This window comes from Heptranchias perlo, chromosome 1, assembly GCF_035084215.1.
Source record: "Heptranchias perlo isolate sHepPer1 chromosome 1, sHepPer1.hap1, whole genome shotgun sequence".
NCBI classification, from domain to species: Eukaryota; Metazoa; Chordata; class Chondrichthyes; order Hexanchiformes; family Hexanchidae; genus Heptranchias; species Heptranchias perlo.
The window spans coordinates 193,600,055-193,611,525 of NC_090325.1; the positions used below are offsets into that span (position 1 = coordinate 193,600,055).

The 11,471-nt window shown below is 41.1% G+C and overlaps 1 protein-coding gene across 1 annotated transcript in view; it reads right to left on the bottom strand.

Annotated features, from left to right (window-relative positions):
• Positions 1 to 7,172, bottom strand: part of LOC137330476 (tetraspanin-5) — a 100,888-nt gene extending 93,716 nt beyond the window's left edge. The window contains exon 1 of the mRNA XM_067994501.1: positions 6,754 to 7,172. Within this exon, the coding sequence (XP_067850602.1) occupies positions 6,754 to 6,834 (81 nt within the window). The 5' untranslated portion in view covers positions 6,835 to 7,172. The remainder of the gene's footprint in view (positions 1 to 6,753) is intronic.
• Positions 7,173 to 11,471: the final 4,299 nt, after the last annotated feature.

Sequence of the window (11,471 nt, forward strand, 5' to 3'; positions counted from 1 at the left end):
ACATCTTTGAGTAATGATTCCATTATCTTTCCTACCGCCGATGTTAAGATAATTGGTCTATACCTCCCTGGACTTGTTCTATCTCCCTTTTTTAATACAGGAATCACATTAGCTGTCCGCCAGTCCTCTGGCACTATTCCCTTTTTTAATAAATTTTTATATGTCTGTAATAGTGCCTCTGCTATCTCTTCCCTAACTTCTTTTAATATGCGCGGTTGTAATCCATCCGGACCAGGGGTCTTATCCTCTCCATGTTTGATTAGTTTATCAATTATCTCCCCCCTTTCTATTATAAATGTCTTTATATCTCTTCTTCTAATATCATGCCCATGTTAGACTCCCTGGTAAATAATGAGGCAAAGTAATTATTTAATATTTTCTGCCATTTCGCTGTCATTACCTGTAAGTTTATCGCGTGTGGCCCTTAGTGGCCTATCCCCATCCTGATTTTAATTTTATTACTCAAGTGTCTGTAGAATACTCTACTATTTCTTTTTATATTCCTTGATAATTTAATTTCGTAGTTTCTCTTTGCTTTCTTTATTGTTTTTTTTAAAACTTCTTTCCTAACCTTTTCGTATTCCCTTTTGTCATCCGCTCCTATATGGTCTATGTACTTACTGTATGCCTTTTTCTTTAGTTTCAATTTTGCCCTTACTTCTTCATTCATCCATGGTGTGTCATTACTGGCTGGTTTGTTCGTGTTTTTTTAGTGAGATATGTTTCTCCTGGACTCTATTGATCACCGTTCTAAAAGTTTCCCACTGCTGTTCTATTTCTTTGTTTATCAGTTAAATTACGAGGAGAGATTACATAAACTAGGCTTATATTTCCTGGAATATAGAAGCTTACGGGGCGGTTTGATTGAGATTTCTAGGATTTGGAAAGGAATTGTTAGGCTAGATGAACAGAATTTTTTTCCCACTGGTGGGGAAGTCTAAGACAAGGGGACATAACCTGAAAATCAGAGCCAGGCTATTCAGGAGAGAAGTTCAGAAACACTTCTTCACACAAAGGGTGATAGAAGTGTGGAACTTTCTCCCTCAAAAAGCAGCAGATGCTCAATTAATAATTTTAAATCTGGATCGATAGATTTTTGCTAGCCAAGGATATTAAGGGATTATAGAGTCAAGGTGGGTAAATGGAATTAGGGTACAGGTCAGCCATTGAATGGCAGAACAGACTCGAGGGGCTGAATGGCCTACTCCTGTTCCTATGATAATGTAATGCAACCTTGTTGGCTTTTTTTTTTCATGACTGCAGCCACACACTGGGTTGGTGATTTCAACAATTCTTGCACAATAATGTCCAGCCTGCTCTAGTTTGCATTACCTTGGCAAAATATGAATGGGCCTCCAGTTTTTAAGCAGCTTAAGTGGGACATCATTATAATAGATGTCTGGTAGTGAGCTACAAGCCAACAATTCAATTAAGACAATCATAAAATTAGAAAGTGGTGACCCTGCACCAGTTTATTTTTCCCAAAATTAACAGGTGGTAAAACAATACTGGACTTCACAAAACAGAAACAGAAGATCCCGTAATTTATGAATGTCAACAGCACTCAGTTGCATAATAACTTTTTAAAATATGTGATTTTCTTGCCATTAAAAAGGCAGACGGCCTTTTCCACACAATGCTTTCTTACTGTCCGTATAATTGTACATTATAAATATTTAGCTTCGAGTAATTTTACTTTCGTCAGGAGCAGATACCTTGGAGGTGGCATTGAATCCAGTAATGGGGCTGATGTCTGTTATGGTGGAGGAAGTCTAAAGCTTCTCAGCTTTTATTTAAAACGCTGCGTCAAGAGAGAGATTTAATGTACTGCTATTTCAACCGTATCTTGCCTTTAAGTGGACTTTACTGTGATTTTAAATTAATTGGTGATCTTATTTTAAAAAATTGCAACAAACAGAAAACCTGGAGAACAAAAAAGGAAAAATACTGGAAATCGGAAATAAAAACAGAAAATGCTGGAAACACTCAGCAGGTCAGGCAGCATCTCCTGCCCTCTACCCAATCACAAGCCTTTTGTTCTTTTCCAGCCCCCTCTTTCCCTGGCTCTGTACTTGCTTAAAAACTGTTCGTCTGCAACATCTTCCAGTTCTGGTGAAAGGCCATCGGTCTGAAACATTAACCCTCGGTTTGTCTCCCTCCACAGAAGCTGCCCGATCTGCTGAGTGTTTCTGTTTTTAAACCTGGCTTAGCAACCTAGAGCACAAACGGTATTGTCTCTCTATTCTACTGTATTAAAAACTTTGTGTCTTTAAGAATATAGAGTTGTATGATCGTAATTAAAAAACATGCAAAGATTCCAGTATTCCTGCTGCATTACTGATTTGAACACACACGATTAGCATGGGCCAATCATGGCCCAACAACCAATTCCAGGGTGAACAGACACAAGGCAGTTTCACTCTTCGCCCACACTTCCCACTTTTTTATCCCCTACTTCACTATTTACTTAATTGTTAGGTTGCTTTTATTTTTTGGGTTTGCATTTTTTTTAAATCAGCATTTCTCGCTAGTTGAAAAAAAACTTCTCTTGCAAAGCCAAATCTTGACCTAGTCAGACCATTCCCCAAAGCGCTAATCCACTCACCTCTCCACCACGTTACACCAATCCAACCCAAGGCTACTCTCCTGCAGCTGCTAAGCCAGACTGAACAAACTTCAACCGCAAAAACTAGAAGAGGTACGTTTGCAGAAAAATCCAGAGCGAGTGTCAAAGGAGGAAAATTGCAAATTGAAATAGAAGAAAAACAGAAAGAACGAAGAATGTGTGACAAAGATACAAACATGGCAGACGTAGAGCAGAGAGATAAGACAGAAGGAAGAGCGGTCTTACAGAAAAAGAGCAATAGCACCAACAACTTGCATTTATAAAGCACCTTTAACGTAGTAAAATGTCCCAATGTGCTTCACAGAAACAAAACTTGACACCAAGCCACATAAGGAGATGTTAGGACAGGTGACCAAATGCTTGGTCAAAGAGGTAGGTTTTAAGGAGTGTCTTAAAGGAGGAGAGAGAGAGGAGGAGAGGTTTAGGGAGGGAATTCCAGAGCTTAGGGCCTAGGTAGCTGAAGGCACGGCCGCCAATGGAGGGGCGAAGGAAATCGGGGATGCGTAAGAGGCCAGAATTGGAGGAACGCAATCAGAATCAGATAGACACATAGGAAAGTGCCAGAGAGTGAGAATGATTTACCTACATATGGAGTAGAAGAAATACAAATGAGAGAGGAGACAAAGTAACAAGACTTAACAAAAAAGATTGAATGAATGAGAAAGTGTCTCAGAGTGAGAGAATCACAGAGTTTACAGGATGAGATAGTTGTCTGTGAGCAATGGAACAGGAGATCAACTAGTTATTACTATTGCTGTAATTACATTAAATTAAAAGTTCTGTTTTATCAAAAATGTAACGTTAAGTATGAATGAAACTTTTCATTCAAATAAAAATCTTAACCTGACACATACACGAGATCAGAATCATTCAAGTGTGAAATACAGAAAATGGCCAGAGCACAAAGCAAATACCAAATGGGTGTGGTCTGCCCTTCAGTGAATTAGATGGCAGTAATCTAATCAAGAATTTCCTTACAAGAACAAAGTTTATATATTTTTTTTCTCTCTTTCTCCTTGAAATGAATCTTTTCATTGGCATTAGAATCGTAGAATCACGCAGCACAGAAGGAGGCCATGCAGCCTTGAAAGAGTTATCCACTCTCCCCTGCCCTTTCCCCATAGCCCTACAAATATTTCCTTTTCAAGTATTTATCCAATTCCCTTTTGAAAGTTACTATTGAATCTGCTTCCACCGCCCTTTCAGGCAGTGCATTCCAGATCATGACAACTCATGGCGTAAAAAAAAAATTCTCCTCTACCCCCTGGTTCTTTTGCCAATTACCTTAAATCTGTGTCCTCTGGTTACCGACCCTTCTGCCACTGGAAACAGTTTCTCCCTATTTACTCTATCAAAACCCCTGATAATTTTGAACACCTCTATTCAATCTCCCCTTAACCTTCTCTGCTCTAAGGAGAACAATCCCAACTTCTCCAGTCTCTCCACATAACTGAAGACCCTCATCCCTGGTACCATTCATAAAATGGAATTATTTTTTTCCCCCGAGCAGCCTTATTACCTTTGGTGGTAGCCCTGTTCTCCGGCGCTGCAGAGGTCCTCTTGAAAAAGTGATAGTACATGACACACTTCCTGACAGATTGCGTTTTGTAGGGTGTTGTTAGATTATCACACTGCATTGCAGTGGGAAAGTTGCAATCCAGTAGATTATATTTCTGGCAGCAAGTTACACTGCGATAATTTAGCCAGTTGCCCTTATGACATCACAGGCATGAACATTAGGACTAATGAAACTTAAATTATTTTAAAATTCGCTGCCTAGCATTCTGTGTTCATTATTTCTTAAATGCAGTGCACGATGTATAGACCATAGTTTTTTTTTAAATGGTTTTCTTATTATTAGTTGTTGTGTTCAATGAAGTACAAGACGCCTGTCCCAGCTGACAGGGTAGTGTATAGAACTCATTGTGACATTCAGAGAGCTCCCGGTTCATCTTTTACCGAAACATTGCCGCTTTAAACATACCATTTCAAGGAATAAATAAATAAATGACACCTAAATAGTATGGAAACAATACAATTTTGGCACTGCTTTGCTATGTGATAAATAAATATTGCAAGTTTCATCGCTACTTAGAACCCACAGATCGTTTGTATTAGGGGAGGACCAAACCCAGACCATTATTCCAGAGTTCAATCCACTAAACTGGATTCGAACCAGACTGTCGCGGGTTGCCGCAGTGCAGGTTAAATTTTAAACAGGCTTTTCCTAGGCACACAGGAATCCACGAGGTATCAGGGAAAGTTGGATTGAACTTGAAGGTTTAGCTTATTGTCCTTCTTAAGTTGCTGGCAGTATCTGTTCAACAACAACAACTTGCATTTATATAGAGCCTTTAACGTAGTAAAACGTTCCAAAGTGCTTCACAGAAGCGTAATCAGACGAAATTTGATACCGAGCCACATGAGGAGATATTAGGACAGGTGACCAAAAGCTTGGTCAAAGAGGTAGGTTTTAAGGAGCACCTTAAAAGGAGGAGAGAGAGGTAGAGAGGCGGAGAGGTTTAGGGAGGGAATTCCAGAGCTTAGGGCCTGGGCAGCTGAAGGCACGGCCGCCAATGGTGGAGCAAAGAAAATCAGGGATGCGCAAGAGGCCAGAATTGGAGGAGCGCAGAGAGATCTCAGAGGGTTGCAGGGATGGAGGAGGTTACAGAGATAGGGAGGGGCGAGGTCTTGGAGGGATTTGAAAACAAGGATGAGAGTTTTGGATGAGCTCAAGTTTATGGAGGGTGGAAGGTGGGAGACCGGCCAGGAGAGCGTTGGAATAGTTCATTAATAGATTAACAGTCTTCCACTTAGCAAACACCATCACACTTTTTCTGTAACAGTTTTACGTGACACATGTGTCACTCTTAATCACAGACATTTTCTTGTTCTACTTCAACTGATTGGGTCATTCTTCCCATGTGATTAACTCCCATTCCAGGCTCCTCTAACCCTCTCTTTCATTTCCACAAGAGCTGCAATAAGCTAAAACAAATTAAAAACAAAACAAACAGCAGCAAGCTGGGTATAAATGTAGTAAAGCACACTTTTTAAAACAGTGATTGCATCACTTGGGTTAATTTATACTTTTCCCCCCTCCTAAACTCAACTCTCTTTCCTACAGATACAAAACAATCTTAAAATGCTGTGTTGTTCAGATCCATCTCTCCAAGAAAACACCAGTTCCATGTCAGCAAGCTCTTAATTGATGCATCAATCAAAGAAAGCTAACTTCTTACTGCAACCTAACCTCTATATGAACCCACCATTCATTTCAAAGAACAGTTACACTTTCTAGTCTTAAAGGGGGCGCACACCTACATAATATTTTACACACTATACGGTTCCTGTCCTTATTAAAAAAGGCATCCTTGCCTTACCATGAGCAGCATCACAAGGGATTATATTTAAACACACATGTACACACACAAAATATGTTAGATTTGAACCAAAAATTACCAATCAACAAATTGGACAAGGTTAATATTCAGAATGACACCAGCAAAACGGAAAAATTACTGACATGTAAACTACGTTGTAACTGAGTGACTGTTATCCTTTAGGTTATCACTGAATTCATTCATGCTCAATAAATAAAGGACTTTGACTAAAGAGTACATACACAAAAAAAAAGCCCTGCTTTTTGACTATAAAAGTGCTGAGACAGGAGAGGTAGCCTGCACAAACTGTGACACTTTTTGGCCCGTCCATGCAAGCCAGTAAACATAAGGAAATTAAGTTCACTTTGACAATACTGGCCAGGACTGCTTGAAATGCATTTTTGCTATGGTACAATTTCTTTAAAACTTTTTTTAAAAAATGTAACAATGCCAACACATCCAGTGCCGCCCAGTGCACATGATTCACACAAACTCCCAGGCCTCTCCCTCTCTCCCACACAGCACACAAAGCCTCTCTTGTATAATCTCTCTGACACTGAACAATTGCTGGATTTTTACTATCTGTCCTGTGCCTCCCACAGCGTTTCCCAGGCTGGTTTATCCTTCTCTCTAGCCTCCTCTTTCCTCCCTTCTCTCTCTTTCTGTCTCTCATATGCACAACTCACACATCCCAAGGCACAACTGTCAGAGCAAGCCTCCCCTTATGGTGTGTGTTTTACTCACCCAGAATATAATATTAAAACCGAATATGAAATACTTGATGCAGCAGCTGACTTCGGGCCCTTTGTAATGTTTCCCTGACATCTTGGGCTGTTCATGAAGGATGAATGGCTTTCAACACGAAAGGCTAAAGACGGCCAGGGAGATGATCCCAGGACTCGGGCAGCGCAGACCGAGGGAGAGATACCAAAAAAAATGAAGAGTCGCAGCCGCCGATACAATGTGACCGAGAGCAGACGGCGGGGGAGCCTCCTCTCCGGCTCTCGAGGTGTGGGGGGAGCGCCGGCCGGACACCCAGCCCAACACAAACAGGCGCGGTTCACGACTTAATACATTTCAGGGCAAGACCCAGAGAGCGAGGGAGGAAAATCCCAACACAAGGAGTCACTCAGGGAGAGAGTGTCTGGATAACCAAGGGCGGGACTTCCGGGAGGGAGAGGGAATGAGAATAAAGGGAACAAACAAAGCCTGAAAGAGAGAGAGAAAAACAAAGAGATAGAAACAAAGTGAGAGATAGAGAGAAACAGATATAAATAGAAAGAGTGATAGAAATAAAGAGAGAAAAACATAGAGAGAAACAGTGATAGAAATAGAGAGAAGCATAGAGAGAGAAAGGGAGAAACAAAGTGAGAGATAGAGAGAAACAGATATGAATAGAGAGTGATAGAGAGAAGCAAAGTGATAGAAATAGAGAGAGAAGCAAAGTGAGAGAGAGAGAGAAACAGTGTTAGAAATAGAGAGAGAAACAGTGTTAGAAATAGAGAGAGAAACAGTGTTAGAAATAGAGAGAGAAACAGTGTTAGAAATAGAGAGAGAAACAGTGTTAGAAATAGAGAGAGAAACAGTGTTAGAAATAGAGAGAGAAACAGTGTTAGAAATAGAGAGAGAAACAGTGTTAGAAATAGAGAGAGAAACAGTGTTAGAAATAGAGAGAGAAACAGTGTTAGAAATAGAGAGAGAAACAGTGTGAGAAATAGAGAGAGAAATAGTGTGAGAAATAAAGTGAGAGATAACAAGAGACAGAGAAACAAAGTGAGAGACAGAGATAGAGACAGAGAAACATAGCTATAAATAAAGAGAAACAGTAATAGAAATAATGAGAGAAACAAAGTGATAGAAATAGAGAGAGAAACAAAGTGATAGAAATAAGAGGGAGAGAAAGAAATGGAAACAGAATTAATAAGGGAACAATTGAAATCTGGCTGACTTGGATGAATTGTGATTTTTTTTCCCTGGGGGTTATACTTGAGGCTGTTCTCAGTCAGTTCATTCCGAAAGAAATTCAATCGTTTGCCCATCTAAGACTAGGTTTCCTGGCAAAATCTTTGGTGCAGTGGATCCACAGGGCTTCTTCTTAACCTGCTGCCACTTAGCCTCCGATTCCATGATCCCGCCACAGAGCGTCCCACAGCGGGAGTGCAGATCAAGATTTCAGGCACAGTGGTCAGTACAGACAGTTAGGCAGAAAATCGCGCGGGCTGCTATCGTACAGGAATTTCCTGCATGCTTGCGCCCGGAGTCGCCCGGAAAATCGAGGCATAAAACAAATACCCGGGTGAAAAAGATCGAGCAAACTCGGGCGTGTTTCACTTGCATAATTACGCTCGATCTTGTACGACCGTCCATTGCCCACGCCCTACGCCCGAAATGCGTATCGGCTTGTTATAATGCCCCCCCCCCCACCGCCAGACGAAAGACCCATACACATGAATTTCCTGCAGTTATGCCGGTTCATAACACATGTAAAATTAAGCCCAGAATTTTAGATGCAGCAGAAAACAAAATCATTTTTCTGGTGTTTTATTGCGATTTTTTTTTTTAAGCGTTTATTTTTATTTATCCTCACTGAATCCTGCAGTGTATTTTCTGATTCATTAAATGCATTTTACGTCACCAGTATAATTCACATTAAAAATTGAAAAGCTTCAATGATTGCAGGTTCTTAAACATGCCGTGCTTAATGTGCATGAATAATAGTTCGATGACTTGAAACTTTAATTTTCATACTTAAGGAATTTATAGTGTGAGTTCCACCCTTCCTCAGGTCCTGATTGTTTATGCTCAATTTTACATTCCAGGGTATGCTAATAAGATTGGCAGGAAATTTGGGTGTAAATAGACACCGGCAAAAATGGACGTAATTTTGGGTGTAACTTCCCGATAACGCCCTCCACCCCATCAATTCTAATGGCTAGAAAATTGTACGGGCTGCAAATCAGCCAGACTGACCCTTTGCATCCAAATTCCCGAAGTGTGCTCAAAGTATTGCAAAGCTGTGCACTGGGAGAACTGCACCGTAAACTTCACCCGCTGTACTGCCGTGTGACTAGCCGCCGCCTTGTGTAATATTCTTGATGTGATAAATATAGATGAGGCAGACAATTCAGCTCGTCTTGCCTGATGAAATCATTCCGAGGTTTTTGCTGCAACTCATCCTAGCTGAAGGCCCCCAGTTTCACATGCTGGTTACTCTTTATGCTAGAACATCCCGACATCAGTCCTAAATTTGCCTTTCACCACAGTTTACCTTTTCTGTATCATTTACTATCTGTATTGAGTCTGCTGATCTTCCACTGTACCGGCCACTTACAGATTTTACCTTGCTCATTGGCTGCCTCATCAGACAGGACCGCCCCCACCTCCCCCTCCCAGTTTAGTATTTGCACACTTGACCGCTTTAAGCTTATGTGGCAGCCTTTACGCATGACTTTGTAAAAGGCTTTTTAGAAGTCTAGGTTTATCACCGCCATCACCAACAACAACAACTTGCATTTATATAGCGCCTTTAACACAGTAAAACATCCCAAGGTGCTTTACAGGAGCGTTATCAGACAAAATTTGCCACATAAGGAAATATTAGGATAGCTGACCAAAAGCTTGCTCAAAGAGGTAGGTTTTAAGGAGCGTCTTAAAGGAGAAGAGAGAGGCAGGGAGGTTTAGGGAGGGAATTCCAGAGCTTAGGGCCCAGGCATGGTCACGGCGATGGAAATCGGGGATGGGCAAGAGGCCAGAATTGGAGGAGCGCAGAGATCTCGGAGGGTTGTAGGGCTGGAGGAGGTTACAGAGAATTACGTAGAATGTACAGCACAGAAACAGGCCATTCGGCCCAACTGGTCCATGCTGGTGTTTATGCTTCACACGAGCCTCCTCCCTCCTACTTCATCTCACCCTATCAGCATATCCTTCTATTCCTTTCTCCCTCATGTGTTTATCTAGCTTCCCCTTAAATGTATCTATGCTATTCGCCTCAACCACTCCTTGTGGTAGCGAGTTCCACATTCTAACCACTCTCTGGGTAAAGAAGTTTCTCCTGAATTTCCTTGGATTTATTAGTGATTATCTTATATTTATGGCCCCTAGTTCTGGTCTCCCCCCACATGTGGAAACTTCTTCTCCACGTCTACCCTTTCAAATCCTTTCATAATCTTAAAGACCTCTATCAGGACAGCCCTCAGTCTTCTCTTTTCTACGGAAAAGAGCCCCAGCCTGCTTAATCTTTCCTGATAGGTATAACCTCTCAGTTCTGGTATCATCCTAGTAAATCTTTTTTTTGCACCTTCTCCAGTGCCTCTATATACTTTAGGGATAGGAAGGAGCAAGGGATTTGAAAACGAGGATGAGAATTTTAAAATCGAGGCGTTGCCGGACCGGGATATGGGGATATGGGGAAAAAGCGGGAACAGGGTACTGAGTTAGACGATCAGCCATGATCATTTTGAATGGCGGAGCAGGCCCGAGGGGCCGAATGGCCTACTCTTGCTCCTGTTTTCTATGATTCTATGGGAGGGTCAGCGAGCACAAGGGGTGATGGGTGAACGGGACTTGGTTCATTAGGCTTTCCACAGTCCACTTTAAGTTTCACTTCCTAAAAAAGTTATGGGAGTTGATCAGGCGGGATTTCTCCCTTTCGAAGCCACAGTTTCTTACTGTTTACAAGGCTATTATTTGTACAGGTCCTTTTCAGGTTTGCTTCTGATAATCAATCCCATTATTTTACCTGTTATTGGTGTAAGGCTCTCTGGTCTGTTCAGCACCTTTTTTTTGAACTAGTATCACAATAACTTGTTTCCAATTCAACAGAATCTCTTCGGCATCCAATTCCTTCATGATGTCCGCCAGCATTTCACGAATTTTGAAGTGAAGTCACTGTTGTGATGTAGGGAAAAGCTGCAGCTAATTTGCGCACAGCAAGATCCCACAAACAGCAATGTGATAGCGACCAGAGAATCTGTTTTCATGATGTTGATTGAGGGATAAATATTGGCCCAGGACACCGGGGAGAACTCCCCTGCACTTCTTCCAATAGTGCAACGGGATCTTTTACGTCCACCCGAGAGGGTGCCTGTCTGTTATTTTAACAAAGGCGTTAACCGGTTTATTTTTAAATGGGTTGCTGCCCTTTTAAAATAGCAACAAATGAATTTCATAAGAATGCACAAAGATATAATTAAAAATTCACAAGAGCAGAATGGAAAATTCAATACAGAATCTAACTTTGAAATTAGAATCTAACTTTCGGCCTTGGACACTCTATTTATATATCCAAAGTTACAGTAATTAAATTAGATAATGGGCAATCATTGATAATTGGCTATGATTATCTTAAGTCTCAAAGAAATCTAATTTAATTATATTGAAGGAACTAAATGTTGCCTCTTTGATGATCTTGGTGTTATTTCAAGTTACTGGCTGCAATCTGTGTTGGGGATCTGGCCTTGGGT